Source organism: Lampetra fluviatilis, chromosome 54, assembly GCF_964198595.1.
Source record: "Lampetra fluviatilis chromosome 54, kcLamFluv1.1, whole genome shotgun sequence".
NCBI lineage: Eukaryota > Metazoa > Chordata > Hyperoartia > Petromyzontiformes > Petromyzontidae > Lampetra > Lampetra fluviatilis.
The window spans coordinates 8,844,304-8,867,852 of NC_136328.1; the positions used below are offsets into that span (position 1 = coordinate 8,844,304).

The 23,549-nt window shown below is 58.0% G+C and overlaps 1 protein-coding gene across 7 annotated transcripts in view; it reads left to right on the plus strand.

The window, feature by feature from the left end:
- LOC144949699 (chromodomain-helicase-DNA-binding protein 7-like) overlaps positions 1-23,549 on the plus strand; it is a 120,830-nt gene that overhangs the window by 71,506 nt on the left and 25,775 nt on the right. For 6 of the 7 annotated variants that reach the window (XR_013640297.1, XM_078879716.1, XM_078879721.1 and 3 more), the window contains 19 exons: positions 6,445-6,640; positions 7,594-7,761; positions 7,905-8,084; positions 8,980-9,090; positions 10,567-10,766; positions 11,498-11,697; positions 12,149-12,308; positions 14,734-14,823; positions 15,059-15,162; positions 15,459-15,576; positions 16,116-16,197; positions 16,514-16,559; positions 17,175-17,406; positions 17,903-18,111; positions 18,351-18,636; positions 19,155-19,503; positions 20,626-21,217; positions 21,550-21,716; positions 22,224-22,487. Coding sequence is in view for 6 of the 7 variants with exons in the window: in XM_078879716.1 (XP_078735842.1) it covers positions 6,445-6,640; positions 7,594-7,761; positions 7,905-8,084; positions 8,980-9,090; positions 10,567-10,766; positions 11,498-11,697; positions 12,149-12,308; positions 14,734-14,823; positions 15,059-15,162; positions 15,459-15,576; positions 16,116-16,197; positions 16,514-16,559; positions 17,175-17,406; positions 17,903-18,111; positions 18,351-18,636; positions 19,155-19,503; positions 20,626-21,217; positions 21,550-21,716; positions 22,224-22,487 (3,754 nt within the window). In the remaining variant the exon portion in view is untranslated. The remainder of the gene's footprint in view (positions 1-6,444; positions 6,641-7,593; positions 7,762-7,904; positions 8,085-8,979; positions 9,091-10,566; positions 10,767-11,497; positions 11,698-12,148; positions 12,309-14,733; positions 14,824-15,058; positions 15,163-15,458; positions 15,577-16,115; positions 16,198-16,513; positions 16,560-17,174; positions 17,407-17,902; positions 18,112-18,350; positions 18,637-19,154; positions 19,504-20,625; positions 21,218-21,549; positions 21,717-22,223; positions 22,488-23,549) is intronic. The other variant, XM_078879720.1, reaches the window with a different exon arrangement.

Sequence of the window (23,549 nt, forward strand, 5' to 3'; positions counted from 1 at the left end):
TGATGGCTCACGCGATGGCCCGTCCGCTAGCCCGCCCTGCGATTAGCACGGTTGACTATGTACGGTGCGAAGTTCAACGTACATACGTACCCTCTAGCCCGCCCGCTAGCCCAGTCACGCTTGTAAGTGTGCTGTTGGCGAGCGCCTGTGAAGGCCGGCACGGGCATGCAAGAGAACGGCAACTGCTCCAACAGTCTGTAAAGGGTATACGGCTGATCTTTGTCTTGGTGCTTGTGCACAAAACATCAATGGGAGGAGGGTGGGGTGGGGGGTAACGTTGCGGCGATCGTCCCACGGCGGTCCGGTCCGCTCAAACTCCAGGCTGGATCCCTGCTCGTTCCCTGCAACGGCCCCTTGAGACGCGGTCGCACCAAGGACGCCGTTTAACACCCACATGCTATTGCTGTGTCGGAGCTGTGTCTGCGTTGGTGCCGACAAACGCGGCTGCCGCACAGCGCACTAGCCGCTTGCGTGCCAACTCTGCTCGCCGCCGTGCCAGATGGCACGCGCCTCTTTTAGCGAGCGCCGGCCAGGCTACCGATTACGCTCAGTTGGAGCGGGAGTTGGCAGGCGTAATGGTCGGGGGGGAGGACGGGGAGGAGGGGGTTGGGGGGGTGCGGCTGTGTGCTGGGTGCTTGGACTTTTGTAACCACGTGAGCGATGTCTTTCAAACGGTGGTCTCGTTCCGCAAGCAGCTGCTCCGGTCTCGAGGATTTTGGGTAAAGCGGTGGGGGGTGGGTGTGTGGGGTGATGGTGGTGGGTGTGTGGGGTGATGGGGGGGGGGCTGGGTGGGGGGGGATGAGGGGGAGTGGGGGTCTGGGAACCGTGGTGGCAGCAGTGGAGGCGGGTGGCGCTGCGGATTGTGGGCACGCGACGGGCCGGGCGTGATGGCTGCGGGACATCTGCCGCGGCGCGCGCCGGTCGCCCCGGCTTGTCCGTCCGTGTGTGCGAGCGTCTGACAGTGCGCGCGCGTGCGTGTACCCTGGAGGCCCCGGGCAGCCACGTGCCGTCACGCCCCCACCACCCACCGCCCTCCCCCGGTGGCCCTCAGGAACCCGCACACCCCTTCGCCACCCCCACCCCCCCCCTCTCTTCGCGAGCGACTTTCACTTTCTCGTCGGAACGCGAAAGACGTGATGGTTTTTCAAACCGATCTTGAAAGTTGGCGTCTTCTCCGGCGTCCGGGGCCTCACCCGGTCAGACCTCTCCTCTCCCTCTCTCTCCCTCTCTCTTCTCTCTTCCTCGTCCCCCCCGCTCGAGTTCACCTCGACGGGCACGGCGCCCCCCGCCCGTCTTGGAAGCCGAGATAATTCATCTCTCCCTGCCCCCGGCGCCATCTCTTAGACCGTAAGGGTGATGGAGTGCGGCGGAGGCCGGTGTGGGAAGGAGGTGCGGGGGGCGGCCGATCGTGGCGGGGGGGGGAGGGGGGCTGGGGGGGGCTGGGGCGGGGGGGTGCCGCCTGTCGGGATGGATCGGCCCCCACGATGCTTAAATGGCTTCTGCCGGGGTTAGCACCCGCGCACAGACTGAGACAAAGATCCCCGTGTAGCCTGAAACACTGTTGGGGTAAGTGCTGTTAGCGAGCACCTGTGAAGTATCGGCACGTTACACGAGGCGGTGGGTGGCCAGTACCATGCCCGGCCGCCTTTGTCTCCCCAGCGGCGATGTTTAGACACCGCACCAGGTACTCATTTGAGGCTGAGTCGACCTCGCGGAGGTCTAGAAGCAGTTCAGAAAATCATCACTGGTGTTGGCAATGAGTGGGAAGCGAACTCGGGTCGCCCTGTTCATCACGCAGCGCGCTGACCGCTTCGCCACAGCTCCCCTACCGCTCCCCTTCACCACTACGCCACCGCTCCCACGCGCGCACACACACACAGACTCACACACAGACTCACACATAGGCGCACGTCCCACCTTCAATCCCTGCCAAGTTGGCAGCAAGCCAAGGCAGCTTGGCCATCTGCTGCGCTCACACGCACGCACACTCGTACACACACACTGATGCTCTTATACTCTTATACCCCCAATGCTACCCCCCTCCCCCACTCCATATTCTCCCTCTCCCCTGCCCGCGCCGTGCTCCTCGTGCAAGGCAATTGGCTATGGCCACTGAATGCACGTGACGGCTCTTTCAGAAGCAGAGGTAGTGGAGGGAGGGGAGGGATTCAAAGGGTAGAGTCGGGTCTCATCACCGCCCCTACCACCCGCCCCTCCTCCTCTCTCCTTTCCTCTCCCCGAGTCTCAGAGGACCCTGATGTGCTTTGCTTATCTCCTGTTCCGATTTTGATCCTTTATGATCGGGGTCACCGTTATACCTGCCAACGCCGCAACCCCCCCCCACCCCCCTGCCCTAGCACACCCCTCCCCCCCCTCTCCAACCCCGACTGTGCCCACTGCCAACACTGATGACCTCCTCCGTCCCTCTCTCCCGCCCCGGCCTCCCTGGGAGGAGAGGAAGGAGGAGCGGTGTGCGATGAGGGATGAGAGCGAGCGGGGAGGTGGGACTGCTGCCGCCACCGCCACCGTGATTAATGGCTCCTCTTGTCCGTCCGGCTGCGTCGTGGCACCGTCCGTGACCTGGAAGCTGAGCGGGGTCAACCGGGCCTGGCGCGGTGCATAGTACAGTGCGGCGCGTACAGTGTGCACAGGGTCACGAGTTTGGGTCGCGAGAGGCGACGGGCAGCTGCATGCACGCGCGCACACACACGCAGTACACACACACACACGCAGTACACACACACACACACACAGTACACACACACACACACGCAGTACACACACACGCAGTACACACACGCAGTACACACACACACGCTCACACAAACGCGCGCACACAAAGGCACACGCGTGCACACACACGCAGTACACACACACGCTCACACAAACACGCGCACACAAACGCACACACGCTTGCGCGTACACGTGCACGCACAGGCATGCACAGGCGTGCATGCACACACTCACAGACTCGTGCACACTCACACTCGTGCACGCGCACACACACATGCGCTCAGCGGTCCGAAACTGAAAATTGGAAAATTGCCAAGGGGGAAGACGCACACACGAGCGCTATTACGCCACGTCTATTTTTAGCCTCAGGTGGGCACTAACGTTTGCGTGCGTGTGTCACGACAGCATCGCGGAATCCCACTCCAAACAAAGCTGTCATTACTTGACCATGATCAATCCACTGCTGGATGAAGGCCCCTCTCCCCAAGGCGTCTTTCACCATCTCGCGGCATAACGATCCATCCGGCACATGAGAACGAGGCGATTTTATCGCTCCGTCTCCGTGAAAGATGTAGTCCTTGGCACATTCCCTCTAGCTGCCACTCCGACTGCCCCATATAGATGGAATGATTACAGTGGAGTTGTGACGGCGATTCATGATGATTTATTCTTTAATCTAAATGCACTGGTCAGATGGTAATAACGTTTGGATTGAGGCTCGTTCCCCATCCACCTGACATGTTGACACACGGGGGGGTGGGGGGGGGCAGCCAGAGGCTCTAGGGGTGCCACGGTGGCAAGATGTTAATTACCTCGCCTGGTATGCAGGAGGTCGTGGGTTCGATTCTGACTCCTGTATATTTGGAGTTTGCGTGTCTCTCCCCGTGGTGGTCTCGTAGATTTTTCTTCGGGCCCTGCGGTTTTCCCCTCCACATTTAGAATCAACATCACGCATTGAGACTATTTGGACTGCTATAGCAATCCACACGACAAGCCACTTCGTTGGGCTATTATTTGTGATAGCCAAAGTCGCTTCTGACAAAGGGCTACATAGCTCGGTGGGGCCTTACCTGGTGAAATAAAAATAATCGTTTAGTTTCTCCCTGTACCAGTCCTGTCCTACTTAACCCTTACCTTCCCCTACTCATGCCCTTCCCAGACTGCCTTGCCATTCCCTGTGCTGCCCGTACCTTACCCACCCCCTGCCTTGCCCGGCTCAGCCTTGCCCCCACCTGCTCGTGTGACTGTCCCCATGTCTTAGCTCAATCCTCACCACACCCCCGCCCCCTCCCCGTGTCCTTTCCACCACCACCACCGCTGCGTGGGCGAGGAGGTCGATTCCCCCCCGCCGACCGCTCCCCCCCCCACCACCACCCGGGCTGAGCCCATGCCGGTGGCGTGCCGGTGCCCTGTGTGCCAGTCATCAGGGCTCGTCAGGGATCCGGTGAAATTGGCAGCTGCCTCGGTGGCAGCAGCGCCAGTGGTGGTGATGCTGCTGCATCTTGATCAATCGGAAGGGGCAATGGGGGGGGCCTTGACAGCATCTGAGAGCTTTGCGGGTGGGGTAGGGGGGGGGGAGCGGTCGATGCAGCCGAGATGCGGAGGAGCGCAAAGTGCGATTTGTATTCTTGCGCTCGCCCTCCCACGCCACTGCTGGTGCAAGGAGGAGGAGGCCTCCACTGGAGGGAGCTGCAGAGAGCCCCTCTAGAGGAAATCTTGGAGGGATCATGGCTGAGTCCCCCCCCCCCTCCCAACCAGGGGTCACCCACCCCCCCAACCAGGAGTTACCTAACCCCCCCCCCCCAACCGCTCTCTCCCGCTGGGCCACGTGACCCGGTTACGTTTCAGCCGTCGTGCGACCGTAACAAGGAGGAGGAGGAGCCCGTCGTGAGGGCCTCCCCCCCCCCCCCCCCCACCATGGGTCCCACGTAACGAGGAGGGCAGGCCGGCGACGGGCGCGTGCAACAAATACATCATCTTAATTAAAGTTCGCGCGCGAGCTCGACGGGCCCACGTGCTACACCTGGATGGCGGGAGAAACGGACGTGGAAAAATCCAATTAGGGCGGCGCGTTTACGCACGCGGTCGTCGCTCTTACTACCCCCCCCCCCCCCGCCGAAGCCACCACGGATTTAACGACGCCGCTTTAGATGTTTACGGTGTTTTTTTTACCCTTGGCCACGCGCTCGCCTATCATTGGGAGTCTAGATGCAACGGCGCGTCGATGGCCTGGGCGTGCGGAGCGGGTGACCCCAGGGGGTGGGGGGGGGTTAGGCGCTCCTAAGCGGGCGCTCGTTAGCCCGCCCGCTGTAAAGCACAGCGTCGCACGCCTTCCTCGCTCTAATTGCGCGCGGCGACGACGCTCTCTCGCCGCGATGAACCTCGAACTAACACGGACTCGAGCGCAGTCGCGCGGGGAAGGGGCGGGGGGGGGAGCGAGGGTTTGATTAGTTGTCCAAATTATTAACGCGAGCGAATCGTGTTGTCCTTCCGATTAGCACAGCTGGGCTACGTACGGTGCAAAAGAAGTTCAACGTACATACGTGTAATGTATTAAAACGAGTGGGAATCGCGCGCAGCCATTTGTCAATCCCCTGCTGGGTGAACGGCTTCTCATGTTGGGAGTTGTTTGAGGTTGACCGTACTTCACCACGCCGGTCAGTGCGGGTTGGTGAAGTTTGACGTTGGGGGAGGGGGGATGGGAGGGTGTGCAGCGGCAGTTACAGGACTGGATAAATCCCCTGCCACAGTTGTAGCTGGGAATCATAAAATATTCAATAATTGTGTGACCTGTGTAATGGCTGCCCCTCCGAGCTGAAGGGGTCGGTGTGGGGTGATTTTTTTCCCAGAGGTCACTCGTGCTTTGTCTTGACCCCCACGGGTGTGCCACACCAAGGTAAGGCTCAATGAGTTCTACAGCTCTTTGTCAGAAGCGACCTGGCTATCACAAATGATAGCTCAACGAAGCGGCTTATCACGTGGACATTTATAGCGACCAAATACACACTTGGGGCCGTCTCCGCAACCAGAGATGGATCCTGAGAACGGATTCTTCACCGCTTCTTCCTCGCCCACTCCGATGTGTGTCCTCACGGGAGTTGACCACCACGCTCCTGTGACCTTGCTGCGGCAGGCGGTCGAGTCGTGAGCGTTGGACGTTGGACTCTGTCGCGCGTGGCGGTGGCGCCCCCTGCGGCCCACAGGCGCAACGCACGTTTCACCCAGCACCGCACCGCGTCTCCCCCCCGCGTCTCCCCCCCGCGTCTCCCCCCCGCGTCTCCCCCCCGCGTCTCCCCCCCGCGTCTCCCCCCCCGCGTCTCCCCCCCGCGTCTCCCCCCCGCGTCTCCCCCCCGCGTCTCCCCCCCGCGTCTCCCCCCCGCGTCTCCCCCCCGCGTCTCCCCCCCGCAGCAGCAGCGGTGCAATTACAATGCCGATCTCGAGAAGGACTCCGTCAACATCTAAGGCAGAAGACAACAGCGTACAAAGGAAGGGCCGAGAACAAAGATGATGGAGTGAAGGGCAGAGGGAACACCGGCGTAAGATGACCGAGCTGCAAGTCTTGTGACAGGGTCACCAGGAGGTGGGGGGAGGGGGGTAGGGTTTGGTGGTGGGGTCAGCCGGTGGCGCCGAGAAAGCGTTTGACGCACCCCACCCTCTGTCGTAACCGACGGACGCGACGGCAACTGAGCACGCGTCTCCAATGCTCCGCAGGTACCCGTACGAGCGGATCGACGGGCGCGTGCGCGGGAACCTGCGGCAGGCGGCCATCGACCGCTTCTGCAAGCCGGACTCGGACCGCTTCGTCTTCCTGCTGTGCACGCGTGCCGGTGGGCTCGGCATCAACCTTACGGCCGCCGACACCTGCATCATCTTTGATTCGGACTGGAACCCGCAGAACGACCTGCAGGTGAGAGGATGGTGCGCACGCGGGGTCCTAGCGTTTCAAGGGACAAAGACGAGGTTCCCCCTCCCACCTCGCCTCTGAAGCCTTTTCCCTCCCGAGACGTCTGCAAGTTGTAGGGTGGCGGGTGTCCGGTTCACTGGCTGAATGTGCGCAAACGATTTGCTGTTAATTTTTTCTTCAGAGAGCCGTTGTTTTTAAAGGCGCGACCGCACTCTACGGTATAGCTGGCACCAAACTGTCATGCTCCCTCCCGCATGGCCTTGTAGGACCTCAATACGTCTTCCAACCTGAACCCGTACCAATAAAGTTGTTTTAGTTTTTAGTCCAATTCCATTCCTATGATGTTCACGTACGTCATAGGAATGGGAAAAGGTTCATAGGTTGTTGGGGCAAGTGCTGTTCGCGAGCACCTACGAAGGCCGGCACGGCACACGAGGGAGGGGGTGGGTGGCCAGCGCCATGCCCAGCAATGGTGATGTTTATACAGTGTACTCGTTTGAGGCTGAGTCGACCTAGTCTTGCACACACACACACGTACCCCTGAGGGATGCCTTTCAGGTTATGTTTTTATGCCGGATTTTTTTGTTTCCAATTTGAGTATTTTCATATTTAAATGTATCACTTCTCTGTTCACGCAATTTAATCGATGTCATTAAACTTAAATATCTTACATATAGTGCCATCGTTAATTATAATTATCTGTGACGTCCGTTTAGTCAAACCGATGTCATGAGGTGACTCACGTCATCGGATCCTCTGGATTGTTCTATCTCGGTCGGATAATTCCGAGTTTCTCGGATTCGGCGACCTATTTATTATTATTCCTTTATTTTCCCAGCCGTCCCGTAGAGTGCTCTCGGCTTGATTCGCGATATTGACGACGGTGACACCACGAGCCTCTGTTTTTCCGACATCTTCCTCTCCTCCCATCTCCCATCACCCCCCACCCAACCCAGGCCCAGGCGCGGTGCCACCGCATCGGGCAGAGCAAGGCGGTAAAGGTTTACCGGCTCATCACTCGCAACTCGTACGAGCGCGAGATGTTCGACAAGGCGAGCCTCAAGCTGGGCCTCGACAAGGCCGTGCTGCAGTCCATGAGCGGCCGGGAGAACGCCACCAACGGGGTGAGACGTCGGAGAAAATGAACGGGAGACGCGACGCATGTGGCATCTCTGCAAAGCCTCGTCTCGCCGGATAACTGACCCTAACGGTTGCGCGCGCGTGTCCCTCTCGTTCTCCTCGTCTGTTCCTCTGGTCCGGCCGCCAGGTGCAGCAGATGTCCAAGAAGGAGATCGAGGACCTGCTGAGGAAGGGCGCTTACGGGGCCATTATGGACGAGGAGGACGAGAGCTCCAAGTTCTGCGAGGAGGACATCGACCAGATCCTGCAGCGCCGCACGCACACCATCACCATCGAGACGGAGGGCAAGGGCTCCACCTTCGCTAAGGTGGGGTACGGGCGCGCGGGCACACGTGTGGCCAGTACCTGATTGCACGATTAATAATTAAAACTATTAAACTCTTAACTACGTTTATTTTACCAGGTATGGCCCACTGAGCTATGTAGTTGTTTTTCAGAAGCCACTGCGCCCCATATAAAGTGATAGCCCAACGATGTGGCTTATCACGTGGAAGTTTGATCGCAGCCAAATACTCTAGATGCGTGACGTTGATTCTAAATGTGGAGGGAAAAACCGAAGGGCCCGGAGATAAATCCACGCGACCACGGGGATAAAGACATGCAAACTCCAAATATGCAGCAGGCATCAGGGTCAAACCCTCGACCTCCTGCGTACTAGGCAGGGGAGTTAACATCTCGCCACCGTGGCGCCCCATGTAATAATAACATTGAAAGCCATTACAAGGGCACGGAGCAAACAGCATAACATTCAACTTTGGTCGATGTCCAAAGAGTTTAGCTCATACCTGGCACTGTTGGCCCCAGGCCTGGTGGTGCCCGTATCCTGTCATCGCTAGCTCGTCGCGTAGCCTTTGTCTGGCTTGTCACGAGATGAGAATAATGATGACTGATTATGATAATTATTATTGTTATGATTGTGTTGAAGATGGTCGTGGTGGCGGTGATGATGAATGATGAGTATGGTGATAATACTGATGATGATAATCATGAGAATACAAATTACTTTGGTCAAAGTTAAGTTGATTTTTGTGGTGGTGATGATGATTTTAACGAAGTTTGTTGCCCCTAAGAATGAGGATCCATGGAGTGATGATGTCATCAGTGTTGATGATGATCGAATGATGAAAGACAATGAGAATAATGTTGACGACGATGACGAGGATGTCGGCGATGCCCGCCCCCGTGTGTGTCCACGACGGCAGGCGAGCTTCGTGGCATCGGGGAATCGGGACGACATCTCTCTGGACGACCCCAACTTCTGGGCCAAGTGGGCAAAGAAAGCGGAAGTCGACCCGGACGCATTCAGCCGCAGGGTGAGTCCACCAGCCGCTCCCCCCCCATCACCCCCCCCCCGCTTGTTATTGTCCATGTGTACATTCAGCATCTTTCGCACCGTACGTAGCCAACCGTGCCGTGTGGCCCCGTCTGTTGTCGTGTGGTGGTTAGCACGCTGCGCTATGAACCCGGCTACCCGAGTTCGATTCCCACTCACGGCCAACATCAGTGACTTGCCTGAACTGGTCCTGGGCTTCCCATAGGCCACAAATGAGTACCTGGTGCAGTGTGCAAACATCAGGTGCCTGTGTGTGGTCCCGCCCTTGCCACAACTGCTTGTGTGTTGGCACCAGCATTAATTAACAGTTGATCACTGAAAGCACCTTCCCCATCTGTCTGTTTGGCTGTACAAGGAATCTTTATCTTATTATATATATGCATGTGTGTTCCACCATTAGTTTCCCCTCTCAATTGTACAGTTTTGTTCGTTCCGCGAGTGCGAATGTAACATTTGCACGTAATTTTCACATAATCATTGATCCTCACTTGCTATTCTGAGTGATGTGTGTGTGTCTAAGAATAGATGTACAGCACGAGCACTTTGTAAATTCACCACTTTATGAAGGCCTCCGCCCCCCCCACCCCTATCCGCACCATGTCAGTCATGGGGGTTGCTTGACCATACTTTACCACACCGGCCGTTCTGGATTGTTGAAGGAGGGCGGTCATAACTTGTTCAGATATCATTCGCCGCTGGTGTTAGCCGTGGCTGGGAATCGCAACTGGGATTTATTTATTTCAAGGGCGCCACGGTGGCTTGGAGATGTTAACTGCCTCGCCTGGTATGTAGAAGGTTGTGGGTTGGATCCCGACCGTGATGCCTGCTGCTGTATATTTGATATATGCGTGTGTCTCTCCTCGTGGTCGCGTGGGTTTTTTCTCCGGGTCCTCCGGTTTTTCCCTGCCATATTTAGAAAAATATACGTTTAGATTGCTTAGATTATTTTTCTGCTATAAATTTGTACATGATGAGCCAGTTTTGTTGAGCTATCATTTTGTGACCAGGTCACTTCTGAAAGATAAGTTAACAGCTCAGTGGGCTTTACCTGGTAAGTAAAAAAAAAGTTACATGCTTTTGTATTGTTTGTTGTTGTAACGTTCTGACCTGTCCCTACTGGACATCTGAAAAAAAAGAGCTTTATAGCTCATCGGATTCCTCCTGCAGTATAAATAAATATTCTGATTTTAGATCCCTGAGTTCATCTCGCTCGGTGCACTAACTGCTGCGCCACCACTCCACCTCAATTCATCATTCCACACCCGCCCTTGAATCGTGAAGCATCTTTCACACGCCTGGTGTCGTCATTTTGTTTAACCCGCTGAGAACTCAAAAGACCAGGATAGAGTCTCTGTTTGGCGAGGGCGACCTGGGCCACCGGAAATGTTCGTCGCTCGTGTCGTTTGCGTCGGACTTGGAACTAATTACTTGTGTGTGTACATGTCCGTGCGAGCAGAACACGTTGGTGATCGACACACCGCGCGTGCGCAAGCAGACGCGGCACTACGACGCGGTGAAGGGCGAGGATCTGGACTTCTCGGAGGGCGACAGCGACGACGAGCGGGCGACACCACGCACGCGCCGCAGCCACGACCGCGCCGCGGGATACGCGCGCACAGAGTGCTTCCGCGTCGAGAAGAACCTCCTCATCTACGGGTACGAGCACTGGAGGGGACTGGGCCGGTGGGACGGTGGGAGACCACGAACGAGTCGGTCGGGAGAGATGCAGCGGATTGGTTTGAGGCCTCGCCGCGGTGAATGTGGTGTTCCGTCAATGCGAGCCGAGCGCTCCACGTGTGCGCCTGTACGGGGTGCGGTGGTGTATTGGTGAGCGCATTGCGCTACGAATCCAACGTTCCTGTATCCCGTCCATGACCGTGGATATCACCAGTGGTACGTGGAATGTTAACGGATTCTGAGCCATCCCGAAGCAACTCGGCCTTCAAAGGAGTAGTACCTGGTGCGGTTTGTGTAAAGCATCAGCACTGGGGAAACGGGTGGCGCCCAGGCATGGTGCTGGCTGCAGCACGCGCTCGTGCGCTACACCCGCCTTGGTTGTGTTAATTCTCTCGCCTGGCATGCAGGTGGTCATGGGTTCGTCCCTTGACCCTGACGCCTGTATATTTTGACGTTTGCGTGTTCTCTCCCCGCATTTGTGGCAGTCAGGTCGCTTTTGAGAAAGAGCGAGAGAAAGCTCAGTGGGTCTTTCCTGGTGAAATTAAAAGTTGTAGTTATTTAGTTGTAAATTGGTTCTCGCTAACAGCGAAAAGCACCTGGTCCAGCAACCTGCGTGGGCCACACCGTCGGGATGTTTGCTTGGGTGGTGTGCGTCACTCTGGATATCCTGCCTTCTGTGTGCGTACGGCCCCTACCGCTCGCCCGCTCAGCTGGGGCCGGTGGACCGACATCCTGTCGTACGGGCGCTTCAAGCGCCGGCTGGCGGAGGGCGACGTGGAGGCCATCTGCCGCTCGCTGGTAGTCTACTGCCTGCAGCACTACCGCGGCGACGAGAAGATCAAGGCCTTCATCTGGGACCTCATCACTCCCACGGCCGACGGGCAGACGCGCACGCTGCAGAACCACTCGGGTGAGCCGCTCGTTCGCTCTCACAGATCCGCTCGCAGCTCGTGCCCCGGTACGTCCTCTCGCCGATGCCGACGTTAGTTCCCGTAGATTTGGCCCTGTGACCGACGATTCCAGCTTCCCGTTAAAACCGACTGGGAAAGGGATCTTTGTTAATCGTAAGGGAGATGCGTAGTTGTGCCTCGTTTGTGGAGGAGCACCAGAATAGAAGGACGTTGCAACCAAGACGTCCCAGTTTTGTTTTGGTTAGCGAACTCTGTGGTGTCCCTACAGATGCGAGATTCATTATTTTCCGTTTATACAAAAATTGCGATTGCTATTTTAGTTTTCAGTTGCGCGCACGAAAAAATGCAGTCCCACGCGGGGCCAGCCGGGGCCTCACGCAACCTGACCTCGTGACCTCGTAACGCTCGCCTCTGACCTTCCGACAACCCCTCCCCCCGCCGCGTCGACAGGCCTGTCGGCGCCGGTGCCGCGTGGCCGCAAGGGCAAGAAGGTCAAGGCCCAGAGCGGCCTGCCTGACCTGGAGAAGGCCGACTGGCTGACCAAGAGCAACCCGGAGGTCATCCTGCAGGACGAAGGCTACAAGAAGCACCTCAAGCAACAGTGCAACAAGTGAGAGGGACGGGGAGGAGGGTGGGTGGGTGTTTGAGTGTGGAGGGGATGGATGTGGAGGGGAAGAGGAGGTGGGGGGAAAAAACAGAAAACTCGGGAGAAAAATCCATGCGACCACGGGGAGAGAGAGACGCACGCAAATTACATATATATGTAGCGGGCTGTGGAAGGCTAGCTGCAGAGCGGAGCAGCAGTGCGGCTGCAGGGCGGAGCAGCAGTGTGGCTGCAGAGTGGAGCAGCAGGGTGGCTGCCGAGCGGAGCAGCAGTGAGGCTGCAGAGCAGAGCAGCAGAGTGTGGATGCAGAGCGGAGCAGCAGGGTGGCTGTGGAGTGATCGTCGGAGGAGACGCAGGCCTGAGTGAGGACGCCGTGTGAGCGAGATTTATACGAACCCAAATAAAGGACAACGGAGATCGACACTGAGAAAGAGTCCTTTATTACATATACAACAGGCGTCATGGTCGAGATTGAATCTACGACTTCCTACATACCAGGCGAGGTAGTTAACTTATCGCCACTGCGGCACTCCCGAGAGAAGGGTATAGGAGGAGGAGAGGGTAGAGAGGGTTGGGAGAAGCGAAGGGTGAGCCGAACGGGGGGAGGTGGGGAGGGCTGTGTAATGATATGGAGTGGAGGAGAGTCACCTCACCCCCATGGTATGGTGCAGTCACCACGCATCGGCGATCCGTCACCGATCTCCCCGCGCCGCTGTGGGTCGGTGCCAAGCCATGATCTTAATCAGCCAGAATTTGTCAACTGCTGGATGAAGGCCCCCCCCCACCCAAATCCGTCGTCATGTAAAACCTACCCTCGTGTGATTCTCTAAAAGTGGCGATGTAAACAAACGCGCGGTGGAAACGAGGCATTCTACGCACGCAGCACAAGCTTTGCGAGTCGTAAGCGTTCAGTTTATTCGGAGAGTCTGCAACATGCCGACGAGGAGTGTGATCGTCCGCCCCCCCCCCTCCCCCCCCCATTGCGATTCAAGACCTGGTTCTTTGGTTAATGTTGATTCTCCGTGCGTGTCGTGAGCACAGCAGTCTTATCATGATCAATAATCGATTGGACGCCCTGTATATTTGGAAGTCTGCATGTGTCTCTCCCCCGTAGTGTCGTGGATTTTTTTCTCCTGGTCCTCTGGTTTTCCCTCCATTTAGAGACATGCATTGAGATTATTTAGATTAATCTGCTGCTATAAATGTCCACGTGATAAGCCACTTTTGTTGAGCTATCATTTATGGCCAGGTCAATTATGGAAAATAAGTTAATTCCTCGGTGGGCTTAGCCTGGTAGGATGGGGATGGTTGTGTTTCACTCGTAGGCTTTTGGGTGATTTGTTTACCTGTATTCTTCGGGTCTTTCGGTAAAGTCACGTAGATAGGTTCAAAGAAAATAACAAAAAACTAAAATTCCTACAGTCACGAAAGCTTTAAGTCAAGATTACCTGTTCTTTGCACTACCATCCTGTTATTGTACCATTTGTTGTAACGTTCTGACCCGCCTCTGCTGGACATCTGCGAAAAAAAGAGCTTTCGGATTCCTCGGGATTCCTCCTGCAGTATAAATAAATATTCTGATTCTGAATTGACGCATCGTTAATTTTGGTGAACGAACCATTCCGCTTACGGACCGGAGCGTCGGCAACGGCGGCTGCTGGCTGTGCCGAACCAATTGTTCCGGCTGCCCCTTGTTGAAGTGGGGGCAGCTCGCTTTCAAAGGTCGCAGCGAGAGCAACCGTCCCATTTTAAAGCGGGCCCGCCCACCCCGCCCTACCCCGTGGGCAAGGCGGCGTCCGAGTGGGACCACAAACGGAAAAGCAAGCGGTGAATGAGACAGAAATTGGGTTTCTTGGCGACTCGCGTTCGTCGATTTGGCGCCACCATTTTGCGTTACTGCGAGCTGCACACGGGGACCGCGGAGGATTCACCGAATGGTGGCTGCGGTGATGCCCAGACTCGCGAAGATCATTGCGAACAGTTGACTTGTCAACCGCATTACGAACAGCTGACTTGGACTTGCCAACCACATTGCTCGTCGGTGTGGCGGTGGTGGGAATTTGGGCGTTGCTGTTCAGTGCGACTGGTGGTTGGTGCTGTCGATTGTGGTTGGTGTTGTCGTCGGTGTGGCGGTGGCGGTTGTGGTTGGTGTTGTCGTCGGTGTGGCGGTGGTGGCGGTTGTGGTTGGTGCTGTCGGTTGTGGTTGGTGTTGTCGGTGTGACGGCGATGCCAGTTGTGGTAGGGGTGTTGCCCCTTAGCGTGGCGGTGGTTGTTGCTCGTTGGCATTGCGGTGGCGGTTGTGGTTGCGGTGTTGCTGTGCAGTGTGGCTACGGTGGTTATGGTGGCGGTTGTTGCCTGTCGTCGTGACGGCGGTTGTGGTTGTTGCCCGTCATCGTGATGATGGTGGTGGTTGTGCTGCCCTGCTGTGTAGGGTGTTGCTGCGGGTGCGCATGCTCTACTACCTGCGGCAGGAGGTGATCGGGGACCAGGCCGAGCGAGTGCTGCAGGGGTGCGACTCCAGGTATCATTGACAGTGTACCGTGTGTGTGTGCGTGCGTGAATGAGTGGATTTAAATGCATGTGAGCACATTCTCCCTGGGGCTGGTGTACTGCATAGAATCCAAAGTATGTGACTCATACGCGGTGCGTGTTTGTGCGTGTGTTTTCCTGCGCGTGTGTGCGTGCGTTCCCGCGTGCTTGTGTGCATTCTTGCGTGCGTGTCCCTGCCTGCTTGTGCGTGCGCACTGTGCCCCCAGCGAGATCGACGTGTGGATCCCAGATCTCGACCAGGGCGACCGTCCGGCCAGCTGGTGGAACTCAACGGCCGACAAATCCCTGCTCATCGGGGTCTTCAAGCACGGTGCGGTCGCCCCCCCCCCCACCAAGCCTCCCGCCCCTGACCTTGACCCCTCCTGCGCAGTCAAACGGTCGCACCATCGCGCCGCGCGGCGTGTGCGCACGCCACGGGACTTTTGGTACACCGTTCAGTGGCAACGAGTTGGAGCGTATCGTTGACCACCTATGAAAACCATATTTAACGTGAGTACTAGTGTCTGGTGTTTCCGCATCCGCTTGCGTGTTTGTTCATGTGTGGTGGTGTGCGTGCGTGCGTGTGTGGGTGCGTGGATGTGGCCGTGTGCGTGTGGCGGTGCGCAGGCTATGAGCGGTACAACTCGATGCGCGCGGACCCGACGCTCTGCTTCCTGGAGAAGGTCGGCATGCCCGACCAGCAGGCCTTCGCCGCCGAGCAACGCGGGGGTGATCTGGGCGACGGGTGAGTGGCGGCGGCGGCGGTGCGTGGCGGCGGCGGCGGTGCGTGGTGGCGGCGGCGGTGCTGGTGGCGGCGGCGGTGCTGGTGGCGCCGCTCTCACCGTCGTTATTGTTCGTGGTTACCGATGCTTTCCCACCGAGATAGAAAGCGTTGATGCGTTGGTTCCGTCCGTCTGTTGTCTGTAGCGGGGAGGGCGTGGGGCCACGATAACTTTCGTAATTACGATCCCGTATGAAAGAAACTCTCGTGCGAGGTGCTGTTGCTATTTGGGACTCGGGCCACGTGATCAGAGGGTTATGCAAAACTTGGAGAGGAAAAAAAACACTCCTTAAAGTACCTGTTGAAGTCAAACGGGCCAGGACACCGAACCGAGGTTAATACAATTTTAACTCTAAGACTGAAAGTGCTGCCCAGCGCTCAACCAAGGACTGACAGTGTTGATAGTGTTCTAGTATACGAAGTAACGTGTTTCTGTGTTGAGCTGATTGAAGTGGTCATTAATTTTGTGCATGTGTTTGCGTGTGTATGTCACCGGTGCTCAGCGGAGAGTTTGAGCGCGACGAGGGCGAGGATCCGGAGTACAAGCCGGCACGCGCCGCCTTCCGGGACGACATCGACATCGAGGTGAGAGGCGGCGCCACGCACCATCCACCACGGAGAGAACCACCACCACCACTCGCCACCACTATTATCTAGTCCCCACAGGCACTGATAATCACCACCACCGCTGCCACGACCACCACCACTTGCACCAAAGTCACTGCCGCCGGCATCACTTCCGTCATAATCACCAATGTAGCCACGATCATCGTCTCCACGACCACTGCCGCCAGGAAGGTGGCAACTTCACGAGCAAAGGAGAGACGCAAAACAAAATCCTGTCCTTACGGTGTCACTCCAGGCCGGTCTAACTCACGCCCCCCGCCCCTCTGCGTTGCAGGACGACTTCATGTCGTCGTCGGACCTCAAGATGACGATCTCCGACGGTACGCAGCACTGCCCACCTCGTCACAACCAATTAACAACCAATTAACCCTCTGACCAAATCACCGTCAATGCGCCCCGTGTCATCGTCGTCGGCACTTGTTAGCCAAGCAGGCTCCAGCCTGGCTTCTCCAGGAGTTCTCGGAGTGGGATTTGAGTGTTGCGTGTGATATCCTCCTATGCACGGGTGTTCTCGGGCTGGCCAAATGTCCCTAAGGTCGCAACAGTCTTCCCGGGTCAATCATTAACTCTTTTTTTTTCTAAATGCCACTATTGTACAAATGCTGAGCGGGTTGAGCGACCCCTAGCGAGGACAAAGGCCGCTGGAACACTCGTCAGGAGGCGTCTCTCTCTTGCCCTCTGCTGTGGCGTTACGGCACCTGCATGCAGATCGATGGTCAGGTCAACTCCCGACATAACAAAATCTCCAAACTCTCTCAAGGGGGCGTATCCCCTGTTTTTTTGTACAGCACAATATTTATACGCTTGGAAAATTGCAACAGGTGTGGAGCGGTGCCACGATGGTTATCGCGCTGTGCGCTCTGTACCCAAAGACCTAATCTCGACATCCCCACCCCCCACCCCACCTTCTCCTCTCCCCCACGCGCCGCCTACAGACGCCGGCGGGGTCGGCGGCAGCTCGTGCGGCGACGGTAGCGGGCGGCCGGGCTGGCCGTCGGGCTCGGCGCTCACCACGCGCCTGCGCCGCATTGTCACGGCGTACCAGCGCTGCTACAAGCAGCAGCAGCAGCGGCTGCTGGCGGCGGCCAAGCCCGACCGCAGGCGGCGCCGCCGCAACGAGGAGCTCATCCAGGCTCGCGAGGCCGCCAAGACGGAGCGCCGGCAGAGGTGAGAGAGGCAGGCGCCGGCGAACTGACCGGTCCGGCCAAGAGTGACGGCGCCGGCCGTGACTTCTTGCCGCTTTCATAATTTTTTTTGCCGTTCCAATACGGATGAAGTCGTTTACACACCTCACGTGCCTGATGATTGATACGTGCATCCGCGAGACGTGTGCGGACGTGCGAGGAGCTGGTGGGTGCAGTGGGGTGCGAGACCCCAAGGCTGACATTTCTCACCGATTATTTTCCGGGTTACTGGCAGACTTTGAGTAGGTGGCGCCATGACTAGCGGTCACAGCCATCCGGCTGAAATTCAGCCCAGGTTAGAACGCTCGCCTCTCGGTCAAATAGGTTGTGAGTTCAAATCCCTGTTGGGGTAATTGGGCTACCATCGTTGCCGGATCAAAAGCTGAGAGCGCCGCTTCCAAGGGAAGTTTCTGGAGCGAGTGCAGTCACTCACCCCTCCCTTCCTCCCTCGTCACGGGAACGTGGAATTTCCGGCCCAGGTGGACGCGCCGCGAGGAGACGGATTTCTACCGCGTGGTGTCGACGTTCGGCGTGGAGTACGATCCCGAGCGGCAGCAGTTCGACTGGTCGCGCTTCCGCGCCTACGCACGGCTCGACAAGAAGACGGACGAGAGCCTCACCAAGTACCTGCTGGCCTTCCTCGCCATGTGCCGCCGCGTGTGCCGCATGCTGCCGCACGAGAGCGACCGTACGTGTGGCCAGCACGCCCCCACCCGCCCGCACCGTAGTGGCCTTCCTACTGCCGCACCCTGCCTATTGCGTCCCATCTTCACATTACGCCGCCGCATCCTTCGCATTTGTGTCTTTCTAACCCTCCCCATGTCCTTCTCACCTGTCTCTCACCTATCGCATCTCCCCCGCTCACTGTGCGCACGTCCCTTCCCCGCCTCTCCCTCTCGCGTCCACCTCCCCACCATCCCGGGCCAGGCCTCGTGGACCCGTCGCTGCTGCTGGCCCCCATCACGGAGGAGCGCGCGTCGCGCACCCTCTACCGTATCCAGCTGCTGCGCAAGGTGCGCGAGCAGGTGCTGCGCCACCCGCAGCTGGAGGAGCGCCTGCTGCTCTGCGCCCCCTCCTACGACCTCCCCGATTGGTGGGAGTGCGGGCGGCACGACCGCGAGCTGCTCATCGGCGCCGCCCGCCACGGGGTCAGCCGCACCGACTACCACATCTTGTGTGACGCCACGCTGCCCTTCCGCGAGGCGCAGCAGAGGTGAGCGCCGACGCCTGACCCCCGACCAGACCCCGTCACCGTAGCAGCAGCGTGTGGCTGGGCACGGCACGGTCGGCATCTAGCAAACTGTGAAAAGGGTCAAATGCTGGTTGAAGATAGCTGCTCGTTCTTTCTCACGTACTTGTTTATAGACCCGTAGCCTCTCATAGTGACCCGTAGACTCGCATGAGACCCGTAGACTCACAGAGACCCGTAGACTCGCATAGAGACCCGTAGACTCGCATAGAGACCCGTAGACTCGCATAGAGACCCGTAGACTCGCATAGAGACCCGTAGACTCGCATAGAGACCCGTAGACTCACAGAGACCCGTAGACTCACATAGAGACCTGTAGACTTGTATAGAGACCCGTAGACTCGCATAGAGACAGACTCGCATTCATCAACATCAATTGATGCATCATTATGCCTCCACTCATAAGAAACGCTCTCGCTGCTGCTGCTGGTAGCGAGAGTGAACGCTACTCGGCGCCAAACCAATCGCGTCTCTCGCCCCAGGTACATCCAGTGCCAGACGTCCTCCTCCAGCACCAACAACGCGAACGCGCTGGCGCTGCTGCGGCACCAACACCAACACCGTGCCGCAGCCTCCCCGGTGGGGGGGGACCCCCCCGACGAAACCGCTAATGGGGCGACGGTGGCAGTGGCGGCGGTAGCTGGGCCGGACGGAGGGGCGGGGGGTCCCGACGAAGGGCTGGAGGAGGTCCCCGACGGGGCGGCGCCGGCCCCGGCCGAGGAAGAGAAGGACGGCGCCGTTGCCGCCGAGGAGCCGACGCCGGCGGAGGTGAAGTCCGAGTCGAGCGAGGAGAGAGCGGAGAACGCCGGAGAGGCCATGGTGGACGTGAAGGTAGGATGAGCGTGGAGAGCGCGATGAAGGCAACGGGAGTGATGGTGGTGGTGGTGGTGGCGGTGATGATGATGATGGTGGTGATGGTGTTTTTGGGGGGGGAGAGGGGCGGGATGAGCAAGGGTCGTGTTTCCCAAGTTTATTTGTGTCTTTGGGTTTTTTCAGCATTTCTCCAAAATGTTATTCCCAATGGGCTCGTGCGGCACACACTGAGAGCCCGTTCGTTTTGCGCGACGTGTGAGCTCGCAACGGGCGGCGCGTTGCGTGCGTTTTATAAGTGGTCCGAGACGCCGTAGAACAGATTCTGAGATCTCTTAAAATGGCCTCTTTGTCTCTCCGCACACTGGGGGCTGCCCCCCCCTCCGCTCCCACCACCTACAGACACGTGTAGTAATGTTTGTTCGCGTAGTTGTTAAAAGAATGTGTGATTGTGTGATGCCTGGGTGTCTGCCCAGTTGACTGATGATCCAAACTGAAGGGCACGGGTTGTTTGTGCGGTGAATGTACGTATGTTGAGCTGAATGTTGAGCTTCTTTCATAGACTACCATACCCACTGGAGGTGCGGGGAGAAGGACAACAAACTAAACACAGAAAACAGTTCTAAAGAAATGCTTTTTCAATCTATATGATTAAAAGTGCACGGCTCCAGTGGCTTTCCTAATATCTGAAGGAAGAGCGTTCCTGATGGCCGCAGAAACGCTTCCGAAAGCGACGCGTGATGATGCGGTGACCGTCTTTGTTCGATGGTTAGCCAAAAGCTGCTGCGAGGACGACCACCGGAGTTTGCGTGATGGTGGTTTATGCTCCTTGACGGGCTCAGCGACGTATCGCGGTTCATTTGTGGCAAACACTTGGTGTGTGTGTAATGAGCGCGACCTTATAATGTGTTTGTTGCATTGGCGTCCGGCAACCGGACGCCAATGCAGCTCGGTTGGACACGGTCGGGTCTTGCGGTACCCACACACGACACGTGCCAGAATTTTTTTTTACACAAGTGCAGCTTGGCTCGAGAGCCCCATTGTCACCGTGGTGGTTGTTGTGGCCGAAACCCAGAATCGAACGCACCTGACCCCAACCGGACACCTTGCTCCCGCCCCACCCCCTCCATGTTTTCGTTTCAGTCGGAGCCGTTGGCCGAGGTGGCCGCAGGCGTCGAGGAGCCGTCGGCGCCGCCGCCCGCGGATGAGGTGGAGGAGCCGAGGCCTGCCCTGAAACTCGACGGCACCGAAACGAAACCGGACTCTGGGGCCGTCGCCGCAGAGCCCGGCGCGCCAACGAAGCAGGAAGCGTCGGTGAAGCCAGAAGCGCCCACGAAGCAGGAGGACGACGAGCCGGCGGTGACGAAACAGGAGGAGGACGTGCCTGTGAAGAAGCAGGAGGAGGTCGAGCCGGTGAAGAAGCAGGAGGAGGTCGAGCCGGTGAAGAAGCAGGAGGAGGAAGCGTTGGGCAAGCGGGTGGAGGAAGCTTTGGGGAAGCAGGAGGAGGAAGCGTTGGGGAAGCAGGAGGAGGAGGTGCTTGTCAAGGTGAAGCAGGAAGTGCCGGTCAAGGTGGAGGTGGTGGTGGAGGAGAGCAGGACAGAGGAGGTGGAGGAGCAGGAGGAGGCGGCGCGTCGCGAGGAGGCGCGGAGGAAGAGCAGTGAAGACGGCGAGGAGGACGACGAGGAGACGGACAGCGACGACGAGGAGAAGTCCGACTTCGAGTTGAAGGCTCGCGGTGAGCGGCGCGCGCTCGCCACGGCACGAACAACCACGCACACCACACACACACGGGAGGAGACCGGTGCCCTACTGCCGCCTGCTGGCCACCGTGCGTTGTAACGTGACCGTCAGACGTGATGAGCGGAGGAGAGGCATCGTGAGCACAGACCCCCACTGCAGGGAAGCCAAAAGTGTTTTGGGGCACTTGGCTTGGGTCCTCGGCAGCGATCTGTGGCACGCAGGACCCCGCTAAAGGGCACCGATTCTCTCTCGCGTCTCGTTTTCGTGTCGTCACTTTCCTTGCGTCTTTTCCTTCCCCAACCCCCCCCGGGTCCCCCTCTGGAGCAGGCGTGACCGGGTCGTTGCGACCCCGGGCGTTCGCCGACGAGAGCAACGCGTCGTTCGGGCGCGGGGACGACACGCTGGACGACTCGGTGCGCGAGGAGGGGGAGTTGTGCCCGCCCGGATACCCCGACCCCCACCAGCCCATCTACACCTTCTCCTACTGGCCCAAGGTGCGTGACTGGGGTCAACATTGTTCGTATGCATGTGCCTTGAACAACTTCCGCACCGTACGTAGCCAACCGTGCTTGTCGGAGGTGTTGGGAGGTCAGCAGATGTTGCCCTTCTAGGTAGTGGACTCCACCCTGTCCACTGCTGCCCCTGCTGCGAGGGCTGCAAATGGGAGATGAGCATCAATGCCATCGATGCTCATTCGGGCAGCGGGAAAGCTCTTGAGGCTTTCTGTGCGATTATTTAGACACATTTTTTGCACAAACTCATGACGGGTGTTGCGTTTTGGGGGTTTCCGCCTTCGGGAGGGCAGCATTTTGCGTCGTTTCACATTTTTAAAGGTGGCCCCGAGTCACCGACTCTAACTTCTCGCTTTAATCTCCCCTCAATACCCCCCCCCCACTTGACCTGGCTGTTATCATGACCCGCTATACGCACCCCCACCTTGACCTTTTAGCAACCCATCTCTGATTCGATCTCTGCCGCCTCATTGCCGTGCCCGCCGACAGGACCGCGTGATGATCAACCGCATCGACCAGATCTGCTACACGGTGCTTCGGGGCAAGTGGCCGTCGGCACGGCGACTGGTGCTGGAGGTGGTGGCCTCGACCAGCGCGGTTGCTGCGGTTCCCGCGGCAACGCCGGTGCCAGCACCAGCAGCGCCCCTGGTGGCGACCTTTACCCCCAGTGGCACGGACAGCCCGTTGGCCAACGACTCGCCGGCTCTGAGCATCGCCGAGGAGACGGGCGCTCCGTCTCCGCAGCTCGCCAAGGTGGGGGGGGGGCGGTGGCGGCACCGACGCTAGCACCGGGGGGCGGGGGCGGTGGGTTATGGTGACATAGACAGAGTTCGTAACGATTTTGATGATGGTGATGTTGCAGAGGCGTTGGTAATCGTCTTGCGTGGATGTTCGCAGTTGTGCCGTGCAGCTCTCCGATGTGGTGTTGGGCTGTACCGCTGCGTGTCATTTGGCACGATGTCCGACGTTTCGATTCCCGTGGCTCCATTTGGAAAGAAAAAAAAACGACACCACGAAATAGAGAGGAGGGAGGGTGGTGGTGTGGGGGGGGGGGTGATTGTTACTCGCTTGGTAACATCGATTAATCAACGAAAGTCGATTCTTACGCTAGGAATCCGTTCAGATTCGTGCAGCGCGCTCAACAGTGGCGGCATCGTGAGACGGATCGCACTTGGGGGCGGTGCCACGCAGCCCCACCTGCCACGGGTGTTTTAATCGAGCGAATGATCCGGCAGCGCGTCGGTCAACCGCGTCGCTGCGATCTTGAATCGTTCACAGTTTGTTCTTTTGAAGCGCTCTCTGCCGCTCTACTGCCCTTTCCACCGTCGGCTGCTGCCAGCGCTCGTCGCCACTGCTGCTGCTTTGAATCCTGTTCCCTCCTGTCTCGTGCTCCGCTAAAACGTTCACCCCCCCCCCACTCATCGTTCGTTAGTTTCTCTGTGCGGATTTGTACCGCCGAATTAATGGTGGGACCAGCCAGCTGGCCGGCCACCCTCGCGGCTCGCTTGTTATCTGAACCCGAGAGCTGATCGAGCCGATTAGTTTGCCTTTTGTAATTGCTCCATTAGAAACTCGCGTGACTTGGTGTTCTGGGCTGTGTCGCCCCCACACCCACGTGCTGTGTTCGATGGCAGCAGCAGCAGCAGCCCTGCTGGAGCATTTGAGTCCCACGCCAGACTAAAGAGTCTTGGAACAGTTCCAGTTCAATTGCAGTTATTAACTATGAACGATTTTTATCTTATTTTACCAGGTAAGTCCCACTGAGTTGTATATAGCTCTTCACAAGCGACCTGGCCACAAATGATAGCTCAACAT